General features: G+C 35.1%; 1 protein-coding gene across 5 annotated transcripts in view; it reads right to left on the minus strand.

Moving 5' to 3' along the window:
• LRBA (LPS responsive beige-like anchor protein) overlaps positions 1-17,900 on the minus strand; it is a 766,998-nt gene that overhangs the window by 633,140 nt on the left and 115,958 nt on the right. For all 5 annotated transcript variants that reach the window (XM_028848808.2, XM_028848811.2, XM_028848807.2 and 2 more), the window contains exons 16-17: positions 17,472-17,534; positions 14,548-14,645 (exon numbers count right to left, since the gene is read on the minus strand). In XM_028848808.2, coding sequence (XP_028704641.1) covers positions 14,548-14,645; positions 17,472-17,534 — 161 coding nt within the window. The remainder of the gene's footprint in view (positions 1-14,547; positions 14,646-17,471; positions 17,535-17,900) is intronic.

The raw sequence follows: 17,900 nt of genomic DNA on the forward strand, positions 1-17,900 counted from the left end.
CCAAAGCAGAATCAAAGTAGTTTTATCTGCTAAACATCAGCAGTAAATTTTGTAAAAGTTAAATGGGCCTATTTTGCTTTTTGATCATAGTTTTTTTCTTATTTAATGCACAAAAAAATACTTTACACATTAAAGGGAGGAAAAATCCTGTAGGGCTTCAATGAAATTTATATATTTATCTAATCATAAAACAATGTATAAATACATGTACACTTCTCTATTTGGAAATAAAGAAAAGTATAACGAAGAGAGCAAAAATAATCCATGAAAAACAATATTCAAATTTGGAAATATTTTCATGCAATCTATTTTACTATGGTTATATGTTTAAAGAAATAGATATGGACATTTTTGAACTGAAATATACTATGGCATGTACAGTATATTTTCAATGCAGAAAATACAATTCAGGCAACAGAAACACCCAAAAAGATAATCTGAATAGTAACATTATTTCAATCTGCTCACAGATATTAAAAATGTGATAACAGCTCATTAAACTAGACTCAAATATTAAAAATGTATAACAATTTAAGCAGGGCATATGATGAGACTGACACTGAGTCGGAAAACACAGTCACTTCTAAGGAAGGATAAGTCTTCCAAGCTGTTGACCTAGTTCAATATCAGAGCTAATGTTTAAATGATTTCATGGTAGAGAAAAATTTATATTAAATAACTGAATGTGAAAATTTATGTCATTTGATGGAAATTAAATTGTCACTCAAATTTAGAAATGCTACTGATGTCTACGACACAGTTTGGCATGCCTATATTATCTGGCACCAGTAAAGACTATCCTCCCTCCAATTTTCTCCATTTGAGACTATCCTTATACCCCCATTTAACTTCCAGTTAACATGAAACCTTTACTAAATTCACCTCTGTTCTTTTCATGGTGGCCTTCAAAAATTATGGTGTTAGGCCGGGAGCAGTGGCTCACGCATATAATCCCAGCACTTTGGGAGGCCGAGGTGGGCAGATCACTTGAGGTCAGGAGATCGAGACCAGCCTGGGCAACATGGTGAAACCCTGTATCTACTAGAAATACAAAAATTAGCCAGGCATGGTGGTGGGCACCTGTAATACCAGCTACTCAGGAGGCTGAGGCAGGAGAATCACTTGAACCTGGGAGGTGGAGGTTGACGTGAGCCGGGATTGCACCACTGCACTCCAGCCTGGGCGACAAAGTGAGACGCTGTCTCAAAAAACAAAAAAATTATGGTACTATATACTAAGTACCAAAGTAATCATAAACAGGTATTCAAATTTTGTATCAATGTACAGTTTGAATTTTCTCTCTCTCCCCGACCTTCTACCACCTCTTTTTAAATCATCAAAACCAAAAATCCATAATTTAAAAAATGTACATACTGATTTTTTGGACCCAAAGAATACCTTCAAAGAACTCCAATTAGATTGAAGGGAACTATCCACCATTCAAAAATTATTTTTAAACTACATAACTAATATAAACATTTAATAAATATTTCTACCCAGTTTTTTTTAAGTAACTGAACTGAATTTAAATGGAACTAAATCTTCACATTTCTGTATATTAATCCAAATTAGAAATTTTTTATTTCTTCATAGTAACAAATAAAAGACTGAGAAAGTAGCAAAAATTAAAATATACTATAAAAGCAAAATGGGGGAATAATGATGCCAACATGGAAGTCAGCATTTTCCCTCCATAAAAAAAGACAGGAATAAAAACAAAAAAAATTTTCACTGACAAGTATTTATTCTTGAGAAATTGCTAGAAATCCAGGTAAGAATATCAGGAGTCAGTGGCCTTGTTGATGAGACTACTCCTGTCATTACCACTCCAGTTTAGTTGGTAAGAACTGTAGTTTTACCTTTTGGGGGTTGGCAGTAAAAAGTAGCACTGTTGCTTTCAGACAGGGCAAACCTATTCAGGGTAAGAAATGAAAACTGCAATTCTCCAGCTAAAAGTGGCAGACTTGGTTACAAATCAATGGGAGAAACCAGCAGCTTTGCTAGATCAGAGATGCAGTTATAATTCAGGGTGAACAGCAGACGGGTTAGATATTTAGTAGGCAGATATTTAAAAAGAGAGAACCATAGAAAGATTGAGATAAGTACTCCACACAGACCTAGCTGATTGAGAAAGTACCTATATCCAGGAGACACCTGGGTCACTAACTGAAAAAGGAAAGGCAAAAGAGACTAAGTAGCCACAACTTTGAATGCAATCCCTAAAAATACACAGATCAACACAGTGAACCGAAAGGCTGAAAGAATTTTATCAAAAACTGTAGCTAAATCATTGATTGAACTCTAAGATATATAGAAACATGGAAAACCCTAAGAGCGCTATGGAAAGAAAAAAGGAAAAAGTAAAAATACTGGACAGAGAAAAGTCAGAGCTGTAAACCATGGAGAAAACACAATCTGCAAATTAAATGAGGCAAATTACTTAAAACAAAAACCAACAACCACAGAAAAACAAAAAAAGTCCAGAGTTGCCCAGTTTTCCACAAAAATTACTACATATGCAAAAAAAACAACAAAGAGTATAACCCATAATCAGTAAAAGAGCAATAATCAAAAATAACTTGTATGGTCTAAATGTTAGATTCAGCAAATAGTTTTAAGGACTTGTAATAAATTATATTCAATAAATGAAAAAATAGTATGCTCAAATAATTGAATGAAAAAATAGTATGGTCAAATAATTGAATTATATTCAATAAATGAAAAAATAGTATGCTCAAATAATTGAATGAAACAGATTAACAATGAGTTCTCAATAAACTATAAAAAGACCAAATGGAAATTCTAGAGATTAAAAAGTATAATTTAAAAATCAAGGAATTCACTATAGGCATTCAACAGGAGACTCAGATGGCAAATGAAGAATCTGTGAATTCAAAGATAAATCAATATAAATTATACAGTCTAAAAAGTAGCGAAAAAATAGGAAAACAAATTATTCAACCTTTAGACACTGTAGGACAATACACTGTCCTAACATAGGTGTAACAAGAGTACCAAAGGAAAAAAAAAAGGCACGGAAAAGAAACATCTGAAGAAATAGGAATAAAATCTTCCAAAATTTAATGAAGAAATATTTACTTACAGATTCAAACTCAATAAACCACCAAAGTGAAAGTAACAAAGTGAGTCACAACTAGGCCGGGCACAGTGGCTCATGCCTGTAATCCCGGCACTTTGGGAGGCCAAGGTGGGCGGATCATTTGAGGTCAGGCATTCGAGACAAGTCTGACCCACACAGTGAAACCCCATCTATACTAAAAATACAAAAATTAGCTGAGCACAGTGGTACACACCTGTAGTCCCAGCTACCTGGGAGGCTGAGGCAGGAGAATCGCCTGAACCTGGGAGACGGAGGCTATAGTGAGCCAAGACCATGCCACTGAACTCCATCCTGGGCGACAGAGTGAGACTCAGTCTCAAAAAAAAAAAAAAGCGAATCACAACTAAACAAACCACAGTTAAACTGCTGAAATCCAAAGACAATGAAAAAAACCTTAAAAGCATCAAGAGAAAAATGACTGATGACATACAGAGAAACAACAACGCAATTCATTGCTGTCATCTCATCAGAAACAATGGAGCCCACAAGTCAGTGCGATGACAATCAAGTGCTAACAGAAAGAAAACTATAATTTAAATTTTTATATCCAGGATAAGTATCCTCTAAAAATTGAAGCAAATAAAAGTATTTCAAGATGAAAAAAGACTGAGAAAATTCATTGCTAGCAGACATGTCTTATAAGAAATAATAAATAAAGCCCACCAAGATGAAAGAATACACTGTAAAACCACTAATAACAGATAACCTTTAAGAAAAAAACTAAAATCAACAGGGGAATTTTGATCTAACCAAACGAAGTCAGCCCAATAAAGCCTCTCTGTCCCAAATATTAATAAAATTTTAGGGAAAAAAACACAAAAATCAACTTCCCAAGTACTCTGAAGACTAAACAAAAGCAGGTGCATTGTGAAGGGTAGTTAAAACTTGGAGAATAACTCATATGGATACAAGAATCATTGTTTCCTTTCTCTCTTCTTCTCTCTTCTGAATCTGCCCCTGTTTCGGGGCTGGATGTCAGAAGCTCGGTGGCAAAATTTCTAAGAAAAACTATGCTTCCAGTTAGAGAAATCTAGAAATTAGGTCCCAGAGAGGAGAAGTGTGGGGAAGAGTCCTAAATAGCAGAGAGTAAGAGAAAAGGGTTCTCTAAATCTGTGTGAAAACCTGCGATAACCCTAAACTCATCCCAGAGATGCATGGGTGTGGGACAAACCCAAGCCAGAATAGCCACCTTTCTAAATTTAATTACCATCCAATTACCAGCCTAATTCCTGAATGAAGCATATGCATGTGAGGAAAATACAAGGCAAACTAGTCTGTCTCCCTGCATCGAAGGGGAAAGAAGAAAAAAATGAAAGAAAACCCAAAGCAGGGTAAGAGAGGTTTGAAAAATGAAGGGACACTAGAACCACCATGCACAGAGAAGAGGTGGAACTTGCAGCCCGACCCTTACCAGGTTGTGTGTTTGCTAAACAACAACAAAATATCTGTTAGAAGATTATAACAGGGCCCAGAGTTATGTTCTAATGTAACCAGGACCCACAATGTTCAGGACACATTAATATGCAACATACAAAGAGCCATGAAAATGTGATTGTTTCTCACAGGAAAACACAAACAACAGATGTCAATGAGATGAACAAAACATTGGACTTATCACACAATGACTTTAAAGGAGATACTATAATTATGCTTTAGAAAATAAAGGTTAACAAAGTCTAAATGAATTGAAAGAGTTCTCCAAAAAGAAATAATAAATGTTTGAGGTGATAGAGGTGCTAACTACCCTGATTTGAATATTATACATTATATGCATGTATTAATATATCACAATATTGCACATAATATGTACAATTATTGTCAATTTAAAATATTAAAGAAAATAGAGTTCTCATCCAATAATGAAAAGCACAAAAATGAACCATATGGAAATTTTAGACTTGAAATGCATACTATCTGGAAAAAAAATATGCATAAGATGGGTTCAATATCAAAATTTAAAACACAAAGAAAAAGTCCATAAATTCGAAGATCAAGTTTACCATACATATGAAGTTTCTATGTAAAAACTACAACCTGAAAAAAAGAAAAAAAAGACTGAAACAAACGAAACAGATGCTTAAGTAGTTGCCTGACTCTATCAGAGGATCTAATACTTATTTCTTTGGAGACCGAAAGTGAAGAACCGGCCGGGCGCGGTGGCTCAGGGGTCGGGCGCGGTGGCTCACGCCTGTAATCCCAGCACTTTGCGGGACCAAGACAGGCGGATCACAAGGTCAGTAGATGGAGACGATCCTGGCTAACATGGTGAAACCCCATCTCTACTAAAAATACAAAAAATTAGCCGGGCGTGTTGGCGAGCACCTGTAGTCCCAGCTAACGGAAGGCTGAGACAGGAGAATGGCGTGAACCCAGGAGGAGGAGCTTGCAGTGAGCTGAGATCATGCCACTGCACTCTAGCCTGGGGGACAGAGCACGACTCCTTCTCAAAAAACAAAAAAGAAACAAAAAAAAAACTTTCATAGAAACATCAAAAATAATGTTTGACCATATATCTGAGCATCATGACCCAGTCCGGTTGACACATAAAACTAACCACCACCCTGTATCAGTAAGAAATTCAATTAAATACAAAAACATAGAAACGTTACCAAGTAAAAAGATGGAAAAATATATATATACCATACAAACACAAAGCAAAAGAAAGCTGGATTAAATATCAAACAGGTAAATTCCAGATCAAGAAATATTTCTAGGGATAAAAAAGAAAATTACATAATTATGAAAGCATTGATTCACCAAGAAGACATAATAATCATAAATATGAATGTATGTAATAACAGTTTTAAAATTCATGAAGCACAAAATGATAGAAATACAAAGAAAGAAAAATAGAAAAAGCCATAATACTACTCAGACATTTCAATAACTGTATTTCAGTAGGTGACAGAACAAGTAAACAATACATTAGTAATGGTATAGAAGATCTGAAGAGCATTATCAACCAACCTAATTGACATTTATAGAACACTCCATCCAACAATGTCAGAAAACACATACTTTTCCAATGCACATGAAACCTTTACCCAGATAGACTACATTCTGCACCATAAAACAAGGCTTAATAAATGTAGAAGGATTCATGTCATACAAAGAATGCTTGCTGGTCACAACAGAATTAAACTAAAAATCAAAACAAAAAGATCTCTGCAACATACTTCTATTTTTTTTTTTTTTTTTTTTCTTTTTGAGACGGAGTCTCGCTCTGTCGCCCAGGCTGGAGTGCAGTGGCCGGATCTCAGCTCACTGCAAGCTCCGCCTCCCGGGTTTACACCATTCTCCTGCCTCAGCCTCCGGAGTAGCTGGGACTACAGGCGCACGCCACCACACCTGGCTAGTTTTTTTGTATTATTTTAGTAGAGACGGGGTTTCACCGTATTAGCCAGGATGATCTCGATCTCCTGACCTCGTGATCCACCCGTCTCGGCCTCCCAAAGTGCTGGGATTACAGGCTTGAGCCACCACGCCCGGCCTCTGCAACATACTTCTAAATAACACACGCAAACAAAAAATCAGAAAGGAAAATAAAAAGTATTCTGAATAGAATAAAAATGAGATGAGAATAAAAGTATGTAGAAAAAAATGTATATCGCTAAATGCCTATATTCAAAAAGAAGAAAGATCTCAAAACAGCAACAATCAATATATTTGATGAACCTACAGCCAGGCTAATGACTAGGATAAAAAGAAAGAAATTTTCAATATGAGAAATGAAAGAGGGAACATCACTACAGGTTCTAGAGATATTTAAATGAAAATAAGGGAACAACTTTGTATCAATAAATTTTCCAGTTTAGATGAAACAGACAATTCCTTGCAAGATACATTAAATATACTTTATTAAAGCTCATTGAAGAAGAAATGGATCACCTAAATAAACTTGTATCTGTTAAGGAAATTGAATTTACACCTAATAACATCCCCAGGCACACAAAAAAAATCACACCTAGATAACGTCACTGGTAAATTCTAGCAAACATTGAAAAAATAAATAATAACAATTCTATATAAACTTTTCCAGAAAACTGAAGAGTAGAGATCATTCTGTGAGACCATTGTTTACTCTGAGATGAAAACCAGATAAAGACAATTACAAGAACAGAAAACTACACACCAATAGTCCTCATGATCACAGATACAAAATTCTTTTAAATTCTTTAGCAAATTGAATTCAACAATATATAAAAACAGTAACATGTAATTACTAAATAATTTTATTCCAGGAAGTGGTTTAATATTTAAAAGCCAGTCAATGAAATATACCATGTTAACAACTAAAAAACAGTAAAAGTATGATATCTCACTAGAAGCAAACAAAGCACTTGACAAAAATCCAACATTCATTCCCGATTTAAAGGGAAAAAAAAATCCAGCATCCTGAGAGAAGGAAATTTCCTCAAACTTACAAAGGACATCTGCAAAAAAACCTACAAATTCAGTCCGGGTATTGAAGAAGAAAAAAAAAAATTGTTTTAACCTACAAGTAATATCATAAATAATGGTAAGAGACTGACCACTGTTCCCCTAAAGTCGGGAACAAGGTAACGTTGCCCATTTCACCACTTATCTATTCAATATTGTACTGGGGTTTCTAGCCATTGCAGTCAGGCCTGAAAAAGAAATTTAAAACAACCAGGTCAGAAGAAAAGAAATAAAACTGATTTGCAGACAAAATGTGTACACAGAAAATCATAATGAATCACTTGAGGTCAGGAGTTCAAAAGCAACCTGGCCAACATGGTGAAACCCCGTCTCTACTAAAACTACAAAAATTAGCCGGGCATGGTGGTGGGTGCCTGTAATCCCAGCTACTGGAGAAGCTGAGGCAGGAGAATTGCTTGAACCTAAGAGGCGGAGTAGCAGTGAGCCCAGATGGAGCCACTACACTCCAGCGTGGGTGACAGAGCAAGAGATCATTTCAAAAAAAAAGAAAAATTAAATCATAATGAATGAATGTACAAATAAAGCTACTGAACTTTAGCAAGATTGAAGTAAACAAGATCAAATATAAAATCAATTTACAAATGGTAGCGATGAATGAAAAATTTTATATTAAAAAATATCATTTACAATACCATCAGAAAATATTAAATACTCAAGGATAAATCTGTCAAAAGACATGTAAAATGAGTACAGTGAAAACTACTAAACACTACTCAAAAAAATTAAAGAAGATTTAAATAGAGAGACACTACATTCATGCTCCAGAATCAATATTATTAAGATGTTATTTCTCCCCCAACTAAACTACAGATTCAGCATAGTCCCAATGAAAATCCCAGCAGGCTTTCCGGTAGAAACTGAAAAGCCAATTCTAAAATTCATATGATAATACAAATAACAAAAACAACTGTGGAAAAAAAAGGACAAAGTTGGAGGACTCCTATTATCTCACCTTAAAACTACAGTAATCAAGACAGTGTGAGTTTGGCATCAAGATAAATAAGTCAACAGAAAATAGACCCACATATATATGGCTGATTAATCTTTAACTAAGGTACAAAGGTAATTCGATAAAGAAAAGATAATCTTTTCAACACATGGTGCTGGAAGAATTGAACATTCATACGTTTAAAAAAAAAAAAAGAAAGAAAAAAAAAAGAACCTTGATCCATGCCTCTCGTCATATACAAAAATTAACTCAAAATGGTTCATTCATTAAAATGTAAAACCTAGCCAGGCGTGGTGGCTCACGCCTGTAATCCCAGCACTTTGGGAGGCCAAGATAGGCAGATCACTTTAGCTCAGGAGTTCAAGACCAGCCTGGCCAACATGGTGAAACCCCAGCTCTACTAAAAATACAAAAATTAGCCAGGCGCGGTAGCACACACCTGTAATTCTAGCTACTAAGGAGGCTGTGGCACAAGAATTGCTTGAACCCAGGAGGTGGAGGTTGCAGTGAGCCAAGATTGTGCCATTGCACTCCAGCCTGGGCAACAGAGTAAGACTCCATCTCAAATAAAAATAATAAAATAACAATAATTTATATATGTATATATATGTGAAACTCAAAACTATAAAACTTCTAGGAGAAAATATCTATGAACTAGGGTTGTGTGAAAACTTCTTAGATATGACACCAATATGATCAACCGTAAGAGAAAATTGGGCTTAATTAAAATTAAGAATTACTACTCTTTGAAAGACCCTACAACAGTACTAAAAGACAAGCCACAGACTGGGAGAAAATATTTGCAATGCACATATCAGATAAAGTACTCGTATCCAGAATATATAAAGAACTCTACTAAGATTTAATATTATTGGCGAGGCGCAGTGGCTCAAGCTTGTAATCCCAGCACTTTGGGAGGCCAAGACGGGCGGATCACGAGGTCAGGAGATGGAGACCATCCTGGCTAACACGGTGAAACCCCGTCTCTACTAAAAAAAATACAAAAAATTAGCCAGGCGAGGTGGCAGGCGCCTGTAGTCCCAGCTACTCGGGAGGCTGAGGCAGGAGAATGGCATAAACCCGGGAGGCGGAGCTTGCAGTGAGCTGAGATCCGGCCACTGCACTCCAGCCTGGGCGACAGAGTGAGACTCCATCTCAAAAAAAAAAAAAAAAAAAAAAAAGATTTAATATTATTAAATAGGACACAAAAAGCAATTTAAAAAATAACTAAGAGACTTGAACTTTTCATCAAAGAAACATATACAGATGGCAAATAAGCACATGAGATGATGACTTGGACATAACTCATCATGAGGGAGATGCAAATTAAAACCAGAATTAGATACTACCACACACCTATTAGAATGGCTGAAGTTTAAGACTGACCAAACCAAAACTTGGTGAGATTATGGGTCAAACAGAATTCTTATACACTGCTGGTGGGAATACATAATACTACAATCACTTTGAAAAACAGTTTGACTGTTACTTAAAAAATTAAATATACACCTACAATATGACCCAGCCACCACATTCCTAAGTACATACTCAAGATAAATAAAAAAGCACATGTCCATACAAATACTTGTACATGAATATTCACAGCAAGCTTGTGTTCAAGTGCCAAAAACTGGAAACAAATGTCCATCAATAGTGAATGGCTAAATATTGTGATATATGCATATAATGAAATAATATCCAACAATACAAGGAAATAAAACAATATGGGTGAATCTGAAAATAATTTATCCTGAGGAAAGTCAGACAAATAAGAACACATACTGCATAATTCCATTTATATAAAATTCTAGAAAATCCAAATTAATCTACAGTGACAACAACAGATCAGTGCTAGCCTAGGGATCAGTATAAGGGAGGGATTACAAAGAGGCATAAGAAATTTTGGTAATGACAAATTTGTCATTATCTTGTTTGTTGTGATGGTTTCAGAGATTTAGATATATGTCAAAACTTTCTATGTGCAGTTCACTGTATGTCAATTATGTTACAATAAAGCTACTAAAAAATGATACTGGCAAAACTTAGTGAAATCTACATCAAGTCAAATATTTTGAAGTAATAAATGGTTTCAAGTAAATGTTAAGGTAATAAATTATACTTTCAAAACTAAAAAAAACAAATCTATCACAAACTCCCATATAGCTAAAAAGATGCATTTTGTTTACATCTGTATTGCATGAAAAAAAAAAAAAAAGATGCATTTTGCTATAGTTTTACCTAACCCTGAAATTAAACATAAGAAGGAAAGGAGATTTAAACCATTAAAGGAAAAAAAAAAATTTGGAATAATTTAGCACAGGAGTTAAAAAACTGCTATGTAAAGGATCAAATAGTAAATATTCTAGAACAGGGTTCCCCAGTCCCCGGGCAACAGACCTGTACCGGTCTGTGGACTGTTAGGAACCAGGCCACACAGCAGGCGGTGAGCACCAGGCCAGCAAGCATTACTGCGTGAGCTCCGCCTCCTATCATATCAGCTGTGGCATTAGATTCTCATAGGAGTAGAATCCTATTGTAAACTGTGCATACAAGGTATCTAGGGTTGCATGTTCCCTATGAGAATCAAATGATAAATGTAATAAACTGGAATCATCCTGAAACCACCCCCCACCCCAGTTTGTGGAAAAACTATCTTCCACAAAACCAGTCCCTGGTGCCAAAAAGGCTGGGGACCACTGTTTTAGAATTTATGGGCCATATCATCTCTGTTACAACTCTTTGACTCTGTTGTTATAGCAGGAAAGTAACCATAGGCAATATTTAAAAGAATGAGAATAGCTGTGGTTATAGCAGGAAAGTAACCATAGGCAGTATTTAAAAGAATGAGAGTGACAGTGCCACAACAAAATGTTATTTATAAAGACAAACCATTATAGAAGAGTCAGCCAAAGAAAGCAATAAAAATAAAATAGAAAAAATAAAAATAAATATGATCAAGAGCAACAATGGAAGAGCAGCCATAAACAGGAAGAAGACCTTATCTACTACTACCGTACTAGAAGTAAGCAAACAAGAACGTGCTCTAAAATACACCTTTGGGGAAAAAAGATGGAAGTTGAAATAATTCCCTCCTAACAGCTCTAATTAAGTAGACAAGGCTGTCACTGCTAACAGGAAGAGTTATAAAAATTTAGAATTGTACCTGAAGGAATAAATAAAAGAAAAGTCTAACAATGATAGAAGTGTAGATCATGAATTTATAATAGTTTCAACATACAACACTGCATGACTTTTCCCCACCAGCCAAGGTTTAGCTTAGAGTGTGCCTACCTAGACTAATCTAGGATCAGAATTCTCAAAAGCAAATCTAACAGGACAAGGGCAGATGGAAGTTTTTGTTAGAAACCACTTCCAGCAAATAACCAAGCCAAGAAGAAAGTAAACAATGGCAGATGTAGTATGACACACTAGGATAAAAAAAAAAGCAAGATCACAGGACAGAAGGTAACTATGAGGCTGAAGAGCATTGGAAAGGGCAATATTAGAAAAACAAGAGATAGATGATTTTGATTAAAGAGTAAGATTGGAATTTTAAATTTATGATGTGGAAACATTCCAGTGATAAAAAGGTCTAGGTTTTTAAAATAGGAATGGATAAATTACAAAGAATGGCAGTAAGGGCAGCAAAGTTAAGGAATTTAAAAAAGTACAAAATGTGAATGCTAAGATGAGTTAGTTACAAGAACAATGAAGTTATTCACACCTAGTGAAACTGAGATAAGGCTGTGTACCAAAAATTCACACACGAAGACCACAAGTATAAATTATACTTTCCTTGTCCAGATTTTCAACAGAATAATTCTTCTTACTAGTTTTTAAATGTCTATGATCCTATCTTGAAATTATTTTTTAAATAAAAAGTAGTAAAATCCTATACACTAAATCACAAAATACACTAAAGCACATCCACACCAATACTAAGAAAATAAGGTTATAAAATTAGATACTCTGGCACCAAAAAGAAAAAAATCTGCCAGGTCTTTACACAAACCCTTAAATCTTTTTCTGAAATTCAGTTATTGGATAGGAAATGTGTACAAAAGAAACAAGTATTTATAAGCCTCGTTTGTTTTGTGTTAATATGGGTATCATACAACCTATCCATTACATTCCTAAGTATGGCATATACTCAAGAAAAATGAAAACATATGTCCATACAAATACTTGTACACAGCAAGCTTATTCAAAGTAATAATTATTAGACAGTGGTAAGGGAAAATAAAGAGTACTCTGTTTGATAGCAAAACTATAAATAAATGACAAACTGTAAATTTACATCTTATAATGCTTAACTTTATGTGTCAACTGGGCTAGGCCATGGTATCAAGATATTTGGTCAAATGTTTTTCTAGATGTTTCTTTGAAGGTATTTTTTTGGATGAGATTAACATTTAAATAAGCAGATTTTTTGCATGTGGACCTCATCCAGTTGAAAGCCTAACAGAAAAAAGCCTGACTGCCTTGGACAAAGAGAAAATTCAGTCAGCAGACTGCCTTTGGACTTGAACTGCAACATCAACCCTTCCCTGGGTCTCCAGTCAGCCTGCCTATCCTACAGATTTTGGATTTGCCAGCCTTCAAAATTGTGTAAAACAATTGTTTAAAATAAATCTCTCTCATGCATGTGTATGTGTGTGCACGCGCACACACTATTGGTTCTGTTTTCCTGGAGAACGCTGAAAATAAACCCCTTAAATATAATGAATAAAGTTACTTTTTATCTTGTAGAGAATGAGCATTAAAAGATACCAAATAAAGAATCTGTAACAGAAGATCAATGTGCGTTTGAGCCTAGGAGTTCAAGACCAGCCTAGGCAACACGGTGAGACTTTGTCCACCTTGTCTCTACAAAAAAATTTTAAAAATAAGCTGGGCATGGTGGTACATGCCCGTAATCCCAGCTACTCAGAAGACTGAGGAAGGAGGACCCCTTGAGCCCAGGAGGTCAAGGCTGCAGTGACCCGTGATCGTACCACTGCACTCCAGTCTGGGTGACACAGTGAGAAATGTCTCAAAATCAAACAAACAAACAAAAATCCTTGTGTGAATTTATTATAACTCGATAATTAAATTAGTTTCTGTAGCTGATGATTAAGCAAAGTAGTTGCTAAACTTTTGTCACCCAGACACTTTTTCATTAAACAAAAGATTTTAAACTTCCTTATGTGTAAAATATAAGTATTCTGTTTTTGTTGTTGATCACCGTTATGGACCAAATAATTGCATATACCCAAAATTCTTATGTTGAAACCCTACCATTAGTATTTGGAGACAGAGTCTCTAAGGAAGTAATTAGGGTTAAATGCAGTCATAAGAGTGGGTCCCTAATCCAGCAGGAGTAATGTTGTTGTAAGAAGAGACACCAGAGAGCTCACTCATGCTCTCTTTCTCTCTCTGCTACGTGAGAACACAGCAAGGAAGAGGATGTAGGCAACTCAAGAGGAGAGTCTTTACCAAATACCAACCCCACTGGCATCTTGATCTTGGACTTCCCACCTCCAGAACTGTGAGAAACAAATATTTGTTGTGTAAGCCATCCAATCATGGTATTTGATTATGGCAGCCTAAGCAAACTAATACAACGCTGAGTCTGAAGTGGGAGGTGGTGGAAGTGATATTTTAAAGGAAAGATAGAGAGCTTGTCTTGGATTACAACTGAACACTAATACTATTCTACAACCTAAAGATAATTCTGCTAAAGAAGGCAACAATACAGTAGCTCTATAATAGCATTCACCATACAAAATACTGGAATCATTTATCTGTCTTCACAAATTAAATAGTAACAAATAGTAACACAGCCTCTATAATTAAAGATTCATTGAAAAAAATGCATGATAACAAATGGGTCTTAAATCTTAACTCATTTCAAGCTATAAACTCATTTCATATGTAAGTTTCAATAATACTTTTCATACTTAAGAAGCTTTCAAATATTTCCAAAATAATCCCTTATATGAAATATATTAAAAACTCTTGATATATTAACTCTTACCGTAACCCGTTCCTTTGGTCAAAAGCAGGAATCATAGAGTTAGGGTGTTCTGACATTAATGCAACAAGCAGCTGTAGGACATCCATTAGATTGTCATCCTATAATCATTTTAGAAATTTTTTTTAATGATGAAAAAAACCACTTAGTTGAATACTAAATACTTCTGAAATAGAAATTCCAACATCAGAAATATAAGTAGACATATCTGTGATGGTTATTTTTAACAAATTATGTTATTTAAATGTACACATTCACCTCTGTAACTCCAAATATACCTAAAATAGCAAAACAACTTCTTTTTCTGTGCAAAGGGACAGAGTCTCACTCTCTCACTCAGGTTGGAGCTCAGTGGTGTGATCTCAGCTCACTGTAACCTCTGCCTCCCAGGTTCAAGCAATTTTTGTGCCTCAGCCTCCCTAGTAGCTGAGACTACAGGTGTGCACCACCACATCTGGCTAATCTTTGTATTTTTGGTAGAGACAAGGTTTCACCATGTTGACCAGGTTGGTCTCGAACTCTTGGCCTTAAGTGATCTGCCCACCTCAGCCTCCCAAAGTGGTAGGATTACAGGTTGAGCCACTGTGCCTGACCTCAAAACAATTTCTTTGGTTTTTTTTGGTTGTTGTTGTTTTTTGAGACGGAGTCTCTCGCTCTGTCACCTCCTGGGTTCACGCCATTCTCCTGCCTCAGCCTCCGGAGTAGCGGGGACTACAGGTGCCTGCTACCACTCCTGGCTAATTTTTTGTATTTTTAGTAGAGACGGAGTTTCAACATGTTAGCCAGGATGGTCTCAATCTCCTGACCTCATAATCCTCCCAACTCGGCCTCCCAAAGTCCTGGGATTACAGGCATGAGCCACCACACCCGGCTTCAAAACAATTTCTTTTTTTTTAATTTTTATTTTTTATTTTTTATTTTTTGAGACGGAGTCTCGCTCTGTCACCCAGGCTGGAGTGTAGTGGCCAGATCTCAGCTCACTGCCAGCTCCGCCTCCCAGGTTCCTGCCATTCTCCTGCCTCAGCCTCCTGAGTAGCTGGGACTACAGGCGCCCGCCACCTCGCCCAGCTAGTTTTTTTTATTTTTTTTAGTAGAGACGGGGTTTCACCGTGTTAGCCAGGATGGTCTCGATCTCCTGACCTCGTGATCTGCCCGTCTCGGCCTCCCAAAGTGCTGGGATTACAGGCTTGAGCCACCGCGCCCCGCCCAAAACAATTTCTTAATCAAAGAAATAACATGCCTTTTATGTTATACTGAATCAAGATTTTGTAAAACATAACCTATAGAAACAGTATATCCAACATTATTGTTTTTTAAGGAAGGCTTAAAAATTGTGGGGAAGGGTTATTCTTTATTACAGAAAAATATATTAGAGCTTCTAAAATGCTAATGAATGTTGCAAATCTGGTGGTAGTGGTAGGGACAAGATATTATGTATCATTTCTTAAACTTATCTGACCTGAAATATTTTATTCACTGTGCCTCTCCAGAAACTAGTTCTAAAAGAACACTTTGTAGGAAATGATAACCGGATCGTTTTTATATACAGTCCTATTGTCACTATGAAGATAAACAATAAATGTTTACTTCATCAACATACCACTAATATGTGGTAGTATTTGATAATGTTCACAGAATAACAGCACAGGAACATACATGAGTTCTAGATCCCAAAAAAATCTTCATAAAAATCCTTCACTACCTTTGTTGCATACACCAATATGTATGCATATCATTAGAGCCAACTTGGACAATACTGACCCAAAAAGGAAAAGGCAAACAGCTAACAGAATTTAGTTTACTTGGTTGCCCTAACTCTAGTTTTCCTTCACTGCTTTGGAATTTTTGCTATGGAAGCTACTTATATACCTAATTTTCAGTAAGTTAAACAGATGATCTAGAGCTAGGACACTGAAGCTTTGAAAGTGTTATTTACAGGACCTGAAATTTTCCTAACAATAAGGAATCACTGTGACTTCCAGTTTACCTCATATAAAGTACTTTATTCAGTCCCTTAGGGTTAATAAAAACAAAATCACATATATAGATCACATGAAATTCACCTGAAAATTCTTAAAATATTATATTTGGTCAGAAAAATCTAAAAATTAATAGAATTGCCTATTCAAGAGGAAAAAATATAATCATTAATGATTTTGAGTCAAATATTACTCACAAAATTTAAGCCATTCTTTTATACTTGAATTAACAAAGAGATCCAATCATTATCCCTTATTTAAAAATTAAAGAAGGCACTACTCCATACTAAAATATATTTATTAATTCACAAGATATTAATTATAATATAGGAGTACAAATTATCATTTAAAATGCTATGATATATTCCATCAATTCCTAAGTTTTACTAATTATAGGTAAAAATCTAACTAAAAAGAGATGATTTAGTTAGATTGCAACTGACATATATTGTGTTTTCCTGGTACTAAAAAATAAAAAGAAAAACAGATATTTCAACCTATTTAATTTTCAACCCTCTTTTCAAACACATAATTTTAAATCCCATTATAAATGAGTTGTTGAATATTTGAACATGTAAAGTCAGTGGGAAGATTGTGTTACGAATTTTTAAAACCTAATCATTTTTAGTCATTTTCATAATCTATTTTTTCATTTGTTACACCGGTTTCTGGAAATACACTGAAAGTATGCTTTGGTATACTTTATTATTAATTCAATGAAATCCAATGTTAGTACTTTTTAAAGCTTTTCATGATGATTCTCAAGATTCATCTTGTGGTAATAAAGGATATTTAAATAAAGATTGCTAGGGCTTAGTTCCTAAGTAGACACATTTATTCCCCATTACAGTTACATAATTATTGAAGATTTCTTTAAATTTTTACTTTTAAAAAAGTCTAATGTAGCTTCAAAAATTAAAATTTCAAAATATAAAATTCAAATATTACCTCATGCATAGTCAGTAGGTAATTAAGAATGGCCTGTAATTCATCTTCCTTTACTCCAGAATCCTTCAAAAACATAATACAGGTATCTTATGTTTACGTGTAAAAAAATGTTTAAAGAGAAATTATATACATAGATTTGTCAAGTTGGTCAGCTACTATAAATATAAAAATATAATGTAACAGAGAATCTAAATGTAAAACAAAAATTTGGGGAGGCACTAAAGACATCATTGCTCCAGACCACGTAGAGGTCAAAAGAGATTTAACATCAGCTTCCTGTTTTCAACACCTTGTATAATATGATAGCCCACTTACTAAAGCTACGGAATCCTGAAGTCAGCAAAAATAATAAGTAATGATAAATTAAAAAGTAATATCCACACCTAATACGCCTCTAAATACAGAAGACATCTTTTTGACTTAAATTAA

The sequence above is a fragment of the Macaca mulatta genome, chromosome 5, assembly GCF_049350105.2.
Source record: "Macaca mulatta isolate MMU2019108-1 chromosome 5, T2T-MMU8v2.0, whole genome shotgun sequence".
NCBI classification, from domain to species: domain Eukaryota; kingdom Metazoa; phylum Chordata; class Mammalia; order Primates; family Cercopithecidae; genus Macaca; species Macaca mulatta.